General features: G+C 48.8%; 1 protein-coding gene across 1 annotated transcript in view; it reads right to left on the bottom strand.

Moving 5' to 3' along the window:
• Positions 1-2,748: 2,748 nt before the first annotated feature.
• OPRD1 (opioid receptor delta 1) overlaps positions 2,749-17,170 on the bottom strand; it is a 33,176-nt gene continuing 18,754 nt past the window's right edge. The window contains exons 2-3 of the mRNA XM_055332363.1: positions 5,942-6,291; positions 2,749-3,290 (exon numbers count right to left, since the gene is read on the bottom strand). Coding sequence (XP_055188338.1) covers positions 2,749-3,290; positions 5,942-6,291 — 892 coding nt within the window. The remainder of the gene's footprint in view (positions 3,291-5,941; positions 6,292-17,170) is intronic.

The raw sequence follows: 17,170 nt of genomic DNA, 5'->3' as shown, positions 1-17,170 counted from the left end.
CCTGAGGCTCTGTGACTAGGGATGAGTGGCTTGACCTCTGAACCCGTTGTCTAAAATGAGGGTAATAGTACTTCCACTTGGCTGTCATGAGGCTCGGATGGGAAAATGTGCATAAAGCACTTGGCACAGAGCTTGGCACTCGAAAGTGCTCAGTTAAGCTCCATACTTGAGATGCACATGGCTTTTCTCGGGTTTGCCAAGCACCTCAACATTTCCATGCTTTTGCACATACTGTCCCCTCTTCTTGGTGGCCAACTCCTACACATCCTTTAAAGCCCTCTATTTCCCACGTCTTCTAGAATTGCTACAAATGGGTTTTAGTAAAAAGCTAGAAAAGATACTTTCCCGTGCCATCCTCCCTAGGGCTTCCTGTCACTGCATGCCTCGCACTGAGATGCAATGATCTGTTGATGCCTTGTGTCCCAGGCTGCGCTTGAATTTCCTGAGGGCAGGGGTATCTCTGACTTATTTCTGAGTTCCAATGCCTGGGGTACACAGCCTGGTACCAAGCGGATTTCAGTACAAGCTGGCTTTACCTTAAATGCGCATGGCCTGGACCCAGCCTCTGCTGACTCCAGGACAGATTTATGTATGAAAAGTAGTAAAAAGCAGCCAGGTCTGTTACAGCCTTTGGAAATGGCAGTGAGCAGATCCAGGGCAAGCTTAAGAGAGGGTTGAAGGGGACACAGCCCTTGCAGGGAGAATCAACAGCCCTGGATCCAAGGTCACCTTCTTCAGAAGTCTTCCCCCATCCCTAAATTGTCCCCTCTCTCTGACATCTCTCCAAGGCATTAGCAGGAAGGGTCCCACACGAAGAGTGTCCAGGAGGGACCCCCGCCTTGCTGATACCCCACCCCCTCAAGCATTCAAACACAGAAGTCTCTATGGGCACTGAGCACTGCCTTACATCTTCCAAAGTGCTACTGAAGCCATTTCCTGGAGGAAGAAAATTCTCAGATCTGGAGCTTCTTGGGGTCTGCACCCTGAGATGGGGCTGTGCTTTGTCTACTAAAGGGCATCCCTACCCCTAATGTGCCCAAAGCCCATCCTGGTGCCTAAACCCCCAACCTCCTGAATGGTAGTTCTTCCCCTGCTGGAGTGACAGTCTCCCAGACAAGGGAGAGGCTTTTGTTCCAAGGAAATGACTGTCAAAAGGGAGAAGAGGTATCTTCTTTCCTTTTTTTTTTTTTTTTTTTTGGTTTGAGACAAAGACGTCAGTTTCTTTCCATCTGTCCCAAAAAGGGAAGAAAAAATTAATTTGTTTCTACAAGGATGTCAGCTCACTGCTTCAATAGGGAGGCAGGGGTGCGGGACTGAGGCAGTGTCTGTGGGGGGAGGGGGCGGGGAGAGGAGGTGAAGCACGGGGGAGGCATAGGGAACAAGGACAGTCCCTGATAGGAAAGCAAAGACCTAGGAATGCCTGAATAAAATGCCAAACACATGGAGAGAAAAACTTCTATGCCTCGCTCTGGGTGGACCTGCCCTCAGCAGCCCGAAGGGGGCAGCTGGGGCCGGGTGGGGGCGGGGGCAATGGAGGGGCACACAGATGCTCACACTGTAGCCATAAAAGCCATCTTCCTCCCACTTACTTCAGAGACAGGCCCCTGTGTGGGCAGTTCCAGTTCCCTGGAAACACTGGACACACTGGTGCAGCCAGGTATTGGGAGACGGAAGAGGATTTCCCAGGGGTCCTTATCAGAGGCACAAGGTGGGCAGGAGGAAAAGTCTACACTGGTGCTTCAGAGGCCCCCACCCAGTCCCGGTGGCCACTTACCATCCATGGAGCTCTGACTAGCACGGTCCTCTGTCCTCCAATACCTGGGCAGAGAAGTCAGACCCCTGGGAACCCCGAAAGTGTCTGTCTTCCAGCTTGATGACCTGATGTCATAGCAGAAGTCCCCCAGGCTTGCCTCTGCCTCTGCCCTCCCACCACCCTGGACACAGAGTCCGACTTGCAGCTCTGGTTTTGGAGCTCCAGGACCTCGCTTCTCCTTCTGAGCCCCACAGAAGGGCCGGGGACCTACCCCTAGCCTGAAGCCGATGGCCCTGTTTCACTGGTATGTCCCAAGCCCCACTGGCACAAAGTGCTGGGGACACTACGTCGATGCTTGAGGCCATTCCATCCAAGAAAATGACTGTCGAGGATAGAAAAGGTATAGTTTCTCTCTCCCTATTCTCTGTTTATTTATAACGACAGTCCAGTTGGACCTGGACCTCCGCAAGCCCCATCTCTTGCTAGAACTCGGGGCTGGGGCTCTACCCCAAGGCTGAGGCCACAGGCCCTACCCTATCTTGTGGCCTAACGTGAGCTGCAGGCCGACTCACTGACCCTGGCCCCCAGAAGGGGTCCCTCCCCACCACACAGACACCCAGGCTCGCAGCCCTGTTCTCAGTCTCCACCCCTGCCCCCTGGGTCCTGGGTCCGGATCTTCAGGTCCCAGGCCAACAAGGCCGCCTCTGGCTAGAACCCGAGGTTGTCCCAAGGTTGAGGCCGGCCACCGCGGAGGTCCCATTCAGCAGCCCGGTCGCAGAGCCACAGCCCCCACTCCCCCACTCGCGCCACCCCCCCTCGCCCCCCCGCGCCCCAGCATCCAACCCAAAGCCGTGGACCGCGCCCTCCGCCCGGAGCCCCGCCCCCGCCCCGGCCCCCGCCCCTCGGCTCCAGCCCGCCGCCCTTTCTGGGGGGGGGGGGCGCGGGGTGGCGGCCGGGTCAGCCCGCAGGGGCGCGGCGGGCGGGGCTGGCGCGGCTTAGGCGGCGGCGCCCCCGCCGGGCCCGTCGGACGGGGTGCAGGCGGTGACCCGCTCGCGGGCCGTGGTCTCGCGGGCGCGGCTGAAGCCGCCGGGCTCGGGGCGGCCGCAGGGCGAGCGGCAGAGCTGGCGGAAGCAGCGCTTGAAGTTCTCGTCGAGGAAGGCGTAGAGCACGGGGTTGAGGCTGCTGTTGGCGTAGCCGAGCGCGATGCACAGGTGCAGCGCGGCCACCACGAGCGGGTCGCGGCGGTCGATGTCCACCAGCGTCCAGACGATGACGAAGATGTGGATGGGCGCCCAGCACACCACGAAGGCGCCCACCACCACCAGCACCATGCGCGTGATGCGCCGCAGGCTGCGGTCCTTCTCCTTGGAGCCCGACAGCAGGCGCACGCTGCGCAGGCGCAGCAGCATCAGGCCGTAGCACACGGTGATGATGAGGATGGGCACGACGAAGGCGAAGAGGAACACGCAGATCTTGGTCACCGTGTCCCAGTACCAGCTGGGGCTGGGGAACTGGAGCATGCACACCACTGCCCCGTCTGCGGGGGAAACAGGGAAAGACAGCAGGTGAGGGGCGAGTGGGCCTTCTTGGCTCGGTCCGGGCCCACACCTCCCCGTGGCCTCTGTTCACAGGGATTCTTCCGCCTGGAATGTCCCCCAACACTTCCAAAGCTGGTGAACTCCTACTCACCCTTAAAGACCCCAGTGGGATTGGCCCTAATCTGGGAGGTCTCCTTTTCTCTATTTTCTCCTGGTCCCTTTAGAAGCCTCTACATGAATGGCCGGCAGTAATGATATAATTTAGCCCAAACCCACCAAATGCCAGTCGCTGTGAGAACTCAAAACACTCTACCCATTTCCACTCTACCCATTTCTACCCAGCTCCAATGAGGACAACCCTGCTCAGACTGATCTAGAGAGCACTGATGAGTTAAGAGAAGAACTCGGCCCCTACTAATGTGTGGTGTGACCCTGGGCAAATTATTCAGCCTCCAGGAGAGCTTCCATAAGGTGGGACTAATATGAGGAATCAATGGGCTAAGCCTCCATAAAGTGAGACTAACGTGAGCATTCTGTGAGCTAAGGCATGTGGAACATTTAGCACAGGGGGGTTCAAGCTCTTCAGGCACTCACAGGGCAGAGGGGCAGGTATATATAGGAGTCCAGAAGTCAGGGATAGAGGCAGGGAGACAGATCTCAGCTTAATAACAAGAACTTTCGGACTGCCAGATTTGTCCAGAGGTGTCCCCATAGTGGAATGAGCTCCCTATTCCCGGAGTGTGGGCGTGGGCTGGAGGAGCACCTTAGGGATGTTTGGGATACAGGCCTGACATTGGCCCACTGTCCGTCCGCCCAAGAGCTCTTGGAACTCTGGGTTTTGAGGAGCCAGGCAGTGGACTTGGAGCCTGAGACGGGTAGGAAGGGTACTGGGGATCTACAGAGTGGGTCCACCCCACAGCAGGAAGGCAGAACCGCCAGGATGACTGAGGCCAGGGATTCCACTGTGCAGTTGGCAGAACAAGGCTCAGAGAGGAACAGCACTCATCCAAGGTCACGCAGCAAGTGACATACAGAAGCAACAAGCGCTGAGTGGGGGAGTGTGTGTAGGGGGTAGACTGTGGAGTGAGGAGGCCCATCTGGTCTGGCACCCAGCTGGGCTGCAGTTAATGGCCCATAAACTGAAGGCTGACAGTGAGGAATGGGGCCCAGCTGCTGAGTCAAGACCAACTGCACAGAAGCTGTATGAGGGCACCAGGGCCTCTACGTCAGGGGAAGGGGGAAGTCAAAAGGCCTCCCACCAAGCCTATTCCCTTTCCACCCACAGCACCAACCCTCTGCAAACCTCCACACCAGGGGGCAATAGGAGTAACAGATAGAAGGGCAGAAGCCTCAGGTTCTAGGTCAAATTCCACCAAATGCCTGCCGTGCGACCATAAGTAAACCACTGACATCTCTGATTCTAGATGTTCTTTCAGTCAAATAGAGGTCGGAGTCCCTGCCTTGTCCTAAGTATTTTACACATCTAGCCTCCTTTAAACTTCTCAACACTCCATGATACAGTATGGCTCAGATAGGTTAGTGACCGGTGTGGTTGGTCCCCTGCTAAACTACTTGTCCCATTTCCTTATGTCAAGGTGGGGGCCATGTAACCAGCTATCCCTAGGAAGAGACAGGCCAGAACATTTAAAAGCTGGTCATGGGATCCCTGGGTGGCACAGCGGTTTGGCGCCTGCCTTTGGCCCAGGGCGCGATCCTGGAGACCCGGGATTGAATCCCATGTCAGGCTCCCGGTGCATGGAGCCTGCTTCTCCCTCTGCCTGTGTCTCTGCCTCTCTCTCTCTCTCTCTCTCTGTGACTATCATAAATAAATAAAAATATTTAAAAAATAAAAATAAAAACGTTTCATTATTAAAAAATAAAAAAAAAAAAAAAGCTGGTCATGCTCTCTCATCACTCCTTCTCCATATTTATCCGCTTGCCAGCAGTGGAGGATTCCAAAACCATCATCTAGAGCCTGGGTCCCTGAAGAACTGTGGAATAGAGCTCACCCTCCCCTGACTCACGTTAGACTGTGACATGAGTGATAAATAAACCTCTATACTGTTCAGTATTGAACTTTGGAGACTGCTTGTTACAGCTGCTACCTGGATACAGGTAGCTACTATATTAATTACCATTCTTATTCTGAGGAAATGCACCTGTAATTTTCTGAAGGCTATTCTCTAGGCCTTGCCTTGGTCATCTGGGCCAGTGGTTTTCCCACTGAGGTGGAAGGGGATTTGGGATGAGATTGCAGATTTTATGGCCTCCACTGCTCACTGGTCAGTGACACCCTCACCCCATTGGCCATCCATCTATCTCCCCTTAGTCAGTCATCCACACACTCCTGGCCAGCTGCTCCACACCCTGCTCCCTCCACAATCCCATTCATAAGTTTCCTTTGACCAGCAACGCATCTGACCACTGACCAGTCATTCATCCTCACAACAGTCAACCATTCACATTCCATTGGTTGACTCCCTACACTCTCACTGGTCAGCCATCCACACTTTCATTGATCAGTAATCCACACCTCTACCGGTATAGAGCCACCTCCGCCCACTCTAATAAATGGCCTGCAAACCCACAAGGGCCCACATGCTGCCTCCTGTGGTCAGTGGCCTGTACCACAGCTCAGCCACTCGCTCACCCCGGGGGCGGGTCACAGCCATGACCATGATGGGTACACCCACACCCGAGGCCAGGACCCAGATGCAGATGTTGATCAGCTTGGCCTTGGCCGGTGTGCGGAAGTCCAGGGCCTTGACAGGGTGGCAGACAGCAATATAGCGGTCGACGCTCATCATGGTGAGGGTGAAGATGCTGGTGAACATATTGTAGTAGTCAATGGAGAGCACAGCCTTGCAGAGCAGTTCCCCAAAGGGCCACGTCTCCATCAGGTACTTGGCACTCTGGAAGGGTAGTGTGCTGGTGGCCAGTGCGTCTGCCAAGGCCAGGTTGAAGATGTAGATATTGGTGGCTGTCTTCATCTTAGTGTACCTTAAAAAGAAGTGTGTAGGTTATTGTTCCCATTCCACAGATTTCAGTTTCACATGAGACTCAGAGAGGGGAAATGATTTGCCTGAGGTCACGCAAAAAGTCTGGGGGCAGAGGTGGGACTGGAATCCTGACCCACCTAACTCAGCATCACATCTTTTCACTTTACTGGATGCAAAAGGATTTCTCTGGCTGTGGCTGACTTTGGCAGAGGGTATTTTAGGAAAAACCCCTCATCTTCTGAGGGGTACTAAGCAACACAGTTAAAAATAAAACTGGGCTCCAGGGACACCGGGTGGCTCAGCAGTTGAGCATCTGCCTTCGGCTCAGGGCATGATCCCAGGTTCTGGGGATCAAGTCCCACATCGGGCTCCCTAGAAGGAGCCTGTTTCTGCCCCTGCCTATGTCTCTGCCCCTCTCTAAATAAATAAATAAATAAATAAATAAATAAATAAATAAATAAATAAATAAAATCTTTAAAAAATAATAAAATAAAATAAAACTGAGCTCAGACAAAAACAGGTCTAGGTTCTAACCTTGCTTCTATTTATTAACTGAGGGACTCTGGGCTAGTAAGTTGAAGTCTCTAAGCCTTAGTGTCTGTTAGCTGTAAAAAAAAAAAAAATGCGGGGTGGAGGTGGGGAGATGATGCTTTTACCAACCTCATAGGGTTGTTGTGAAATGTAATGGGATGATACTGCACTTAGTCCTGAGCCCAAAGCATGGCAAATGCTCAGTATATGAGGGTTATTATTCTTCATCTTAGGAAGGCTGGAGACTAGACCAGAGTGACCTGACCCTCTGGCTTCTGCCACTGACCTTTCGGAAATATGATTGGCCAGCTCTGAGGAAGGGACCCTGCCTAGCAGACTGGCTGGGGTCTTAGACCTCCTGGGGTGCCCTCTGTGGTGGACCAGGGTTCTCAGTCCTTCCTGTAGTCCCATCTAGACCTCCTTATCCCATGCAACTGCACTCTCCCATACATCCAACCCAGGGATGAGCCAACTAAGCCCCCCTGCACCTGAAACATTCCTCCATGCTCTACACCACTGTGCAACAGCCTGTGTCACAGCTGGCCCCTTCTTTGGCCAACATTTCTGCCCTGGCCCCCTCTGTACCAGGACCTGTGCTAGGCCAAGGACACCCTACCAGGCTACATACACTGAGATACACTGTCCTAGTGCAGTGTGATCATCGCAGAAACACACAGGTACACTGAAGCAGGGATAAGGACTCCTTTCATGCCCCTACAATGATCTGAGAAATCCAGAGAAGGGTGGCATGAGCAACTCCCCAAATTTCAGAACAGAAAGAGCCCTGAAAGACAGAGGGAAAGTGATTAGATGGAAGTGTGGTCCAGGGACTCCCTTCAGAATTCCTGGAAGAGCAGATTCATTGACCCCACGCCAGACCTATTAAATCTTAATCTTTGGCAACCAGGCCTGGAAATTTTCACCTTTTTTTTTTTAAGTAAGCTCTAGGCCCAACGTGGAGCTTGAACTCACCACCCCAATATCAAGAGTCATATGTTCTACCAAGTGAGCCAGCCAGGTGCCCCAGAAATCTTCATCTTTAACAAGCACTACCCCCAAGTGATTCTTATGGGCTCTAAAGTTTGAGAAACATGATGTGGCCTAAAGCCCAGATGAGAAGACAGGGAAACTGAAGCCCAGGGAGGTGGCATGACTCACCCAAGGTCACACAGTGACAGCGGCAGAGCCAAGGCAAGAACTTAGACCTCCTGACTCCCAGACCAGTGCTCGCTCTCCACTCTGCCTCAAGGGTTGAACCACACTGCATGCCTCTACCCCTCTAGAAACCCCCCTGCTACCACACCCAACCGTGGCGTCCAGGATGCTACGGTGGTGCCGTGAGAGGTGACGAATGCGCTGAGTGCCCTCAATGTGTTTTGAATGACCGAGTGAACTCATACCAGCTAAGGCTCTCTCTTCATGAAAAGACTGTTTTGATTTGAGTCACTCATTGTCCTCCAGGGCCAGCATCAGTCCCATTCCTTCCCCAAATAGCTGTCATTTGCCCTGGGGCTGGAGAAGCAAAAGTTTTGCTGGGAGACAGCAGAATTTCAAGTCTCGGGAAGTCTGTCTTCAGCGGGGTGCGGGATCACAGCTGTGTAGGAGGCGGTCTCAACCCCACAGCTGACTCGTCTAATTTCGCTTCTTTTACGCAGAACAATTAGAGGCTGTTCTTTTCTTGCTATTTTGATTTGTGAGGATCCTTCAATTCCCAGAGGGGGCTGGGATGCTGGGAAGTGGGTGATGAAGCTGCTGTAGCTCGTCCAGGCCGGCTGAGAGGCACCACACTGACTGCTGGGCAGAGCCCGAGAGGCTCCCGTCCTAACCAGCCCGCCCACCTCCTCCCCAGCTATTGAGGCTGCCAAGCCTGGCCCTACTGGCCTCCTCAGACAAATCATGCTGCTGTCCTGTTCTCAACCCACTAGTGGCTCCCTGAGGTTCTCTCCAGATTCCATGAACTGGTCCTCAAACTTTCCCCTTGACGGATGTGCCCTGCCACCCTCCCCCCATGGTTTCTTTGCTGTTCCTTGGACGTATGGAGCCCATTCCCACCTCAGGTCCTCCGGACTGCTGTTCCTTCTGCCTGGAACCCCACATTTTGCATGGCTTGTTCCTTCCCTTAATTCAGGACTCTATTCAAATGTTACCTCTATAGAGAGGCCCCACCTGGCCACCCTATCTAAACTACCTCTCTCCCCACAATCTATCTCCTTACGTTGCTTCAATTTTCTTTATAGCATGAACCAGCACATAACTTATACTTTTTTTCTCTCCTTTTGCCTCTTTCACCCATGTATGCTCCCCGAAGGTAGAGGACTTTGTCCATCTTATTTCTTGCTCTATGGCTGGACGTACCAATTGGACCCAGCAAATAGCAGGCCCTTGAGAGACACTTGTATGCAGGTCCTAGTCCAGGCCTCATGGAGACCACAGAGCCCCCACTCTCCCCCACAGTTCACCATCCAGGTAAGTAAGGGTGCTCACTACAAAAGTAGATTTGCTCAGGATACTCTTACTGCTGACAACTCTTCCATGGCTCCCCATTGACATCTGGATGAAAATTAAACTCCTCAGACTGACATTCCATCGGGGTAGCCTCCTTTCCCACAGTGCCTTCCATGTCCAGCCACATCTGTAGTTCCTCAGATGTCCAATCTAGCATGCCTGCCCTGCTAAGGACAGCCATTGTAATGTTTGGGGGGAATCCTTTATGCACCACACACACAAACACATACACACACACACACACACACGGCTTTTTATAAAATTTTATTTCTGCCAATGTAATACAATTACACTGTGTAAAAAAGCCATATAGTACTATAATGAAAACAGGTTCCTCACTCCTCTTTCCTGCTCCCCAGAGGCAACCACTTTTAATATTTTTAGTTGTTCTTCTAGCGATTATCTCCGTAATTCTAAATAACATGCTTAAATGGCTATTTCCTCATTTATCAGTTTTACACAGTACGTGCTGAAGTTTGTATCAGTTAAGCCACGCTACACAGAAGTAAATAATCCCAAAATCTCAGTGGCTTCACAAAATAAAGGTTTATTTCTCATCCTTGCAGCCTATAGAGTATCTGTAGGACAATTATATTCCATGAGGCAATTCCAGCCTGTTTCAATCTTGTGGCTCTGCCATCTTAACCCACAGCTTCCTTGATCACTGCTGAGGGAGAAGAGACAGCTACAGGGTCATCTAAGCTTCATTCTAGTGGCAACATAGCAACCAGACTGGTCACGTGGCCCCACCCAACTACAAGGGTGTAGACTATACAAGAAGTATAGTCTTCCATGTGCCCAGAAGAAAGGAGCACCTGATTTTAGTGAACACTAGCAATGTCCTCCACAACCCCTAATACACTAGACAAGTATTAACTCTTACACTACCTAGCTCCATTTCTTTTCTCCACCCTTTCAATATAGTTTTATCACAACTTCTAAATCTTTTAATTAATATTTGGGGTTTACATTCTTTGTTTAGGGTTTACATTCTTTTTTTTAAAAAGACTTTATTTATTTATTCATGAGAGATACAGAGAAAGAGGCAGAGACACAGGCAGAGGGAGAAGCAGGCTCCATGCAGGGAGCCCAATGTGAGACTCAATCCTGGGACTCCGGGATCACGCCCTGAGCTGAAGGCAGACGCTCAACCGCTGAGCCACCCGGGTGTCCCTAGGGTTTACATTCTTATGACTTTATATATATTGTCCATTGCTGAACCAAATGGCATCCTATAATTACATGTATTTTCTGTACATATTTTTGTTTTTCCTGGAGTTAATAATTGCCTTTTTCCTCATTTGCTTAGTTTTATGTACATATTGCTAAATCTCCTTGAGCATTCCAGCAGATATGTAAAATGCTTTTTCCATACAGTCACGTAGGCTATCAGATCCTTTTGTTTTCCTAGTGATCCACCTCCTGGAGCCTTCCTTTTCCCTTTAATTTGGGACTGGCTGCTTTCTAGACCAGCTACATACCTGTCCTCCTATGTTGATGAACCTGCTTTCTGGTTTGCAAGTCTTTTCTATCTTGGTCTATGCCCTTATTTCGGTGAAACACATCCTCTAGTCACTTCCTAAGAAAGGGTACATAGGAAGTAAAATTTTTATATACTGGCATATCTGAGAATGTCTTTATTCTATCCTCCCTTCTAATTTCTTTAACTGTATATGGAATAGTTGGTTGGAAATAATTTTCCAGGGGATCCCTGGGTGGCCCAGCGGTTTGGTGCCTGCCTTTGGCCCAGGGCTCGATCCTGGGGACCCGGGATCGAATCCCATGTCGGGCTCCCGGTGCATGGGGCCTGCTTCTCCCTCTGCCTATGTCTCTGCTTCTCTCTCTCTCTCTCTCTCTCTCTCTCTCTCTCTGTGTGTGTGTGACTATCATAAATAAATAAAAAAATAAAAAAATAACTTTAAAAAAATAAAAAAATAAAATAAAAAAGGAAATAATTTTCCACCAGAATTTTGAAGGCATGGGTCTCTCATCTTCTAGTTTCCAGTAGAAGCTGGAACCATTCTGATACCTGATGATGTATATATAATCTGTTCTCCCCACAACCAAAACTTTTAGGATCTTCTCTTTATCCCTGGTATTCTGACATTTTGTGATGATATACCTTAGGGTGGTTCTTTTTCATTTGTATTGGGCTCTCTCATTCTGAAGATTCATGTTCTTCAGTGTGAAATATCCTCACTTCATTTATTTGGTAGTTAACTCCCCTCTGCTTCCTCTGGAATCCCTAGAAAATTGTCAGTCAGATATTGGGCCTCTTGATTGATCCTTTAATTTTCTTATCTTTTCTATTTTCCATCTCTTTGTCTTTTTGGTACATCCTCTGGGAAATTTCCATTTCATTACCTCTCAACCTTTCTATTGACTTTTTTATTTTATTTTGGCTCTCATGTTTTATTTTCCCAGTGTCATTTCTTTTTCTTTTATTATTTCTTTTTTATATAGAATTTATAGCATCTTATTTCATGGATACAATATCTTCTCTTATTTCTCTGAGGATACTAATAATTTTTGCTTTGTATTTTCTTCCACTCACCGCATTGTCTATTTGCTTCAAACATTTCTGTTTATTTGTCTCCTTGAGCTTCCCCTTTTATCCTGGAGGCTTCCTTCAAATTTCTAGTGATATATGACTAAAGGTTGATTTTTGAGTAAAGCACTAAATAACTAATTGGCAGCCCTGTGTGTGTGTGTGTGTGTGCATGCACGCATCAGTGTGGGGGTCCTGTCAACTGGTGGGCCTTATAGGGGAACTGGGAAAAATCAAGCTTTTATAGTGGGGAATATCTAAATATCAGTGTCAGTATGTCATTTCTCTGGGGCCTTAAGAAAAGAATCCTCCAGTCTCCTGCTTGGGGAGCATACATCTGGCTTTCAGGATTATAAAAGCAGACCTGGAGGAGGAGTCAGTGGAACCCCTCCACACTTTTCATTTGGTATTTCACTCTGACCCTTTCTGTGTCTGCTGGTCCCAAGTTCAGAATTCTCCCAGGTTAACTTCTCAAGGGAAAAACCCTTAACCTCCTGCAGAGTGGAGGGTAGTCACCTGACTGTGCAGTGTACAAAGGGGGGAGGAGGGCTAAGGGTCTCAATGCTCCCTCTATAGATAGGCCATTCCCTGCCCCTGTTTCCAGCCCCACACCTCACTCCTGCTCAGCTTGTTACTCCCCTTCGAATTGCTTTTCATCATCCAAAACTATGTTGACACATCTCTTAAGGAACATAAACTGAGGCACAACAGAAGAAGTAAACTGTCCAAGGTCATATGACCAGTAAGTAGCAGAGCTGGTATTTAATTCAGGCTATCTAGTGCTGACATGTGGTAATGACTTTGCTATACTGCCCCTCAGTGCATGTTACCCTCCTTCCTGTCCCCACCCTTCCTGCCCCACAGTTAGTGAAAAAGTCAAGGAATGTAAATTTACTATAGGCTGATATTTGTTCACCCTTCTAACAGGCATTATCAGCATCTGGTATATGGCAGGCACTGAATAAGGAATATGGGAGTGAAGATAATAGCCCAGTTTCTTGAAATTTATGCTCTTAGGGAGGGATCAGACATTGAACAAATTGCTACACTAATTAATGTACAGTTACTCACCATTACTGCTCTACCATGAAGGATACGAATAGGGTATAGTGATGGACACTACCAAGCCGGAGTGCGGGGGTGGTTTATGGAAGGAATCTGGCTTAGATTGGAAGGTCATCAATGGCTTCTCTGAGGATGTGTACTATGAACTGAATTAGAAGAAGAGACATCTAAGAGCTTGCTTCTCTCACCTTCTCCCTCTCCCCTCCCTTTTCTTGCCAAGTGAGGACACAGCAAGAAAGTGGCCATCTAGAAGCCAGAAAGAGAGCTCCCTCATCAGAAACTGACCATGCTGGGACCTCGATCTTCTATTTCTAGCCTCCAAAACTGTGAGAAAATAAATTTCTGTTGTTTAAGCCACCCAATGTATGGTATTTTGTTATGGTAGTTTGAGCTAAGACAAAGTGATATCTCTACCAAGTTAGAAGGAATGAGAAGGAGCTAGCCATGTGACGATAAGGAGGTAGGTTGTTTCAGGCAGAAAGAACAGAATGTGCAAAGACCCTGTGACGGAAAAGAGCTCAATGAACTGCAGGAATGGTCAGAAATTAAGTGTGATTAAATGGCAATAAGCCTGAGAAGAAGCAAGATGCACCAGGGAGAAGTCGGCAGGGGTCAAATCATGCACAGCAAGAAGTCTGGATTTTATTCTGAGTGCAGCAGGAAGTCACTGGAGATTTTAAGCAAGGGAGTGATGCAGTTTGATTTATATGTGTTTCTTAGAAGATCACTTTGACTGCTGTGTGGAAGCTAAAGGAAAGAACAAGATTGGGTAAGAGACTGAACTTTCTAGAAGGATATTTCATGTACTGCCCCACCCCTACGGTTGTTCTCTAATTTTTTTTCTATTTCCAAAAGTTGTAGATATGACATTAGACCTTTGCCTTATAACATATAAAAAAATTAACTCAAAATGGATAAAAGACCAAAAAGTAAAAGGTATAACTTATTGCTCATAGAAGAAAACAGAGGAGGAAAAGTTACATGATACTGGATTTGGCAATGATTTCTTGGATATGATACCAAAAACCCAGGCAAAAAAAGAAAAAAACAGATAAGCTGGACTATATCAAAATTAAACAATTTGGTGTGGCACCTAGGTGGCTCAGCTGGTTGAATGGCCAACTCTTGATTTCATCTCAGGTCATGATTTTGGGGTCCTGGGATCAAGCCCCGTGTCAGGCTCTACACTCAGTGGAGCCTGCTTCAGAATTCTCTCCCTCTGCTCCTCCTGCCCTCCTTCAAATAAATAAATAAATCTTTAAAAAAGTTTTAAAAATTTAGTGCATCAAAGGACACTATTGACAGAGCGAAAGGACACACACAGAATGGGAGAAAATATCTGCAAATCACATACCCAATAAGAGGCTAATATGCAGCATATACAAAGAACTTCTACAACGCAACACTAAAAAAAGCAAACAACTGGATTAAAAAATGGGCAAAGGCTTGAACAGATCACTCTCTCTGAAGATATAAAAATGGCCAGTAGGCACATGAAAAGATGCCCAACATCATTATCATCAGGAAAATCAAAACCACAATGAGACACCACCGACATCTCTATTAGGATGACTACTCTCCAAAAAACAGAGGGGCACCTGGGTGGCTCAGTCAATTAAATGTCTGACTCTGAATTTCAGCTGAGGTCATGATCTTGGGATCCTAGGATCAAGTCCTGCATTGGGCTCTATGCTCAGTGGGGAGTCTGCTTGGGATTCTCCCCCTCTCTCTCTCTGCCCCTCCCTCCATGCTCTCATGCTAGCACAAGCATGTTCTCTATCATAAATCAATCAATCTATCTTTTTTAAAAATTTTTATTTATTTATGATAGTCACACAGAGAGAGAGAGAGTCAGAGACATAGGCAGAGGGAGAAGCAGGCTCCATGCACCGGGAGCCCGATGTGGGATTCGATCACGGGTCTCCAGGATCGCGCCCTGGGCCAAAGGCAGGCACTAAACCGCTGCACCACCCAGGGATACCTCTATCTATCTTTAAAAAAAGAAAATAACAAGTGTTGACAAGGATGTGGAGAAATTGGCGCACTGTTCATGGGAATATGAAATGGTATAGTCACTGTGGAAAACAGCATGGAAATTCCTCAAAAAACTGAAAACAGAATGCCATATCATCCAGCAATTCCACTTCCAGATACATACCCAAAAGCATGAAAAGCAGGGTCTCAAAGAGGTATCTGTATACATTCAAACTAGCATTTTTTTTAAAAAGATTTTACTTATTTATTTATGAGAGACACAGAGAGAAGGCAGAGACATAGGCAGAGGGAGAAGCAGGCTCCATGCAGGAATCCCGATGCGGGACTCAATCCCAGAACCCCGGGACCACACCCTCAACCGCTGAGCCACCCAGGCGTCCCAAACTAGCACTTTTCATAATGGCCAAAAGGTAGTAGAAACCCAAGTGTCTACTGACGAATGGATAAACATGATGCAGTCTATATATACAACAGAACATTATTCAGCCTTAAAGAGGAAAGAAATTAAAAAAAAAGAGGAAAGAAATCCTTTTTAAAAAAAGATTTTATTCATTCATGAGAGACACAGAGAAAGAGGCAGAGACATAGGCAGAGGGAGAGGCAGGCTCCCCATGGGAGCCCAATGTGGGACTTGATCCCAGGACCCTAGAGTCATGACTTGTGCCAAAGCCACCCAGGTGCCCCTATTGTCCTGCTTTTTTTTTCATAAGGTCCAACCGTACCATTGGGTCCAACCCCCAGACTGGTGCATCTCTATTGACCTTGGCAATAGATGCCTTGGCAAATCCTTTGCTTTTTTCCTAAGTTAAAATCTTCCGTTAGGGGTCATCTTGAATTATGCGGACTGCCAGGGAACGTGCTGGCAGCCACACGTCTCAGACCTCAGCAAGGCCTCCTTTATATGAAGCACCGAGTGGCGAGCCATGTTCATTTCACAGCTTTAAACCCATCCCATCGTCTGTCGGACAAGCCCCACTGGCAGAGAAGTTCATCCCCACCTCGATCTGATGGAGACAGGGTATGCTCTGGGCCCGAAGCACGGTAAGTCCACACAAGTTCTTGGGCTCCCGGAGAGCTGCGCTTTTCAGCTGACAGGTGAGCCCCTTGTAAGAAGTTTCTCCCCAGGACACTTGGTTAGAGTGGTTGATGAGTGGCAGGTGCTCGGGAGGCTAAAATATTCCCTCCTTCCGTGCAAGGCCTGAGACCAGTCTGACAGCTTTCGGTGGGTTGTTTGTTTTCTTTAAGCAATATTCTCTGTCTTTTCTTCCATGGGCCAGGCACTTTGCCAAAAACAGTGAATGCACGATTTCATTTCCTCCCCACTGCAACCCTGAGCGCTAATACCGTCCTCATCCCACGGAGGAGCTAAGATAGATGCTTCACCCAAAGATGTGCAGCTAGGAAATGCCAGTGACGGGACACAAACTTAGATCTGGTCTGCAGAGCCCACGCTGTGCCTCGCTGCTTCCTGGCCCCCAGCCTCCCTGCCACCTGCACTGGCTCCTCAGACAGTGGCCACGGGAAGGGGCCCAGTCTGGAGGCCAAGACCAAGTGCAGTAAACGTCTGGACGTGTGCCGACTCCACAGCCTTGTTTTTCACACATTCCTCTGCCTGGATATGGTCTGGGGGTTTGGAGACAATCGGGCCCAGGTGGGGCTGGGGAGAGGCTGACCTACAAACATCAGAAAACTGCCACAGATACAATGATAAGTCATGAGGGAAAGAGGTGGATTCAGAACAAAACGTACACCTCTGGTCACAAGGGGGTGGCAACCAGTACTTACGGACAATAACCACGGCCAGGTCTTTCTCAGGCATGGTTTCATGTACTTCTTGCACCTACGTTTTGTTTATTTAAACAAATAATAAGTATTTGGGGGTGCCTGGGTGATTCAGTCGGTTTAGAGTCTGCCTTTGGCTCAGTTCATGACCTCAGGGTCCTGGGATGGAGTCCCGGTGTTGGGCTCCCTGCGCAGGGGGGAACCTGCCTCTCCCTCTGCCCTTCCTCCTGCTCGTGTGTGCACGTACACTCTCTCTCTGTCTCTCTCAAATAAATAAATCTTAAAAATAAATAAATAAAGTAAAATAAAATTTGTTGGGTACTGAAGATGTGCCCAGCAGAGGGAAAACATTGTCCTTCCTTTACTCCTCCCAGCACCCGCACAGGGTATAGAGAGTATTCATTGTTCCTAATCAACAGAGAGCAGTAGAGGCACTTGCCCAAGGTTGCCAAGT

Source organism: Nyctereutes procyonoides, unplaced genomic scaffold, assembly GCF_905146905.1.
Source record: "Nyctereutes procyonoides isolate TBG_1078 unplaced genomic scaffold, NYPRO_anot_genome, whole genome shotgun sequence".
In the NCBI taxonomy this organism is placed as follows: domain Eukaryota; kingdom Metazoa; phylum Chordata; class Mammalia; order Carnivora; family Canidae; genus Nyctereutes; species Nyctereutes procyonoides.
The sequence above is the reverse complement of the archived record's forward strand: the minus strand, read 5'-3'. Positions and strand labels throughout refer to the sequence as shown.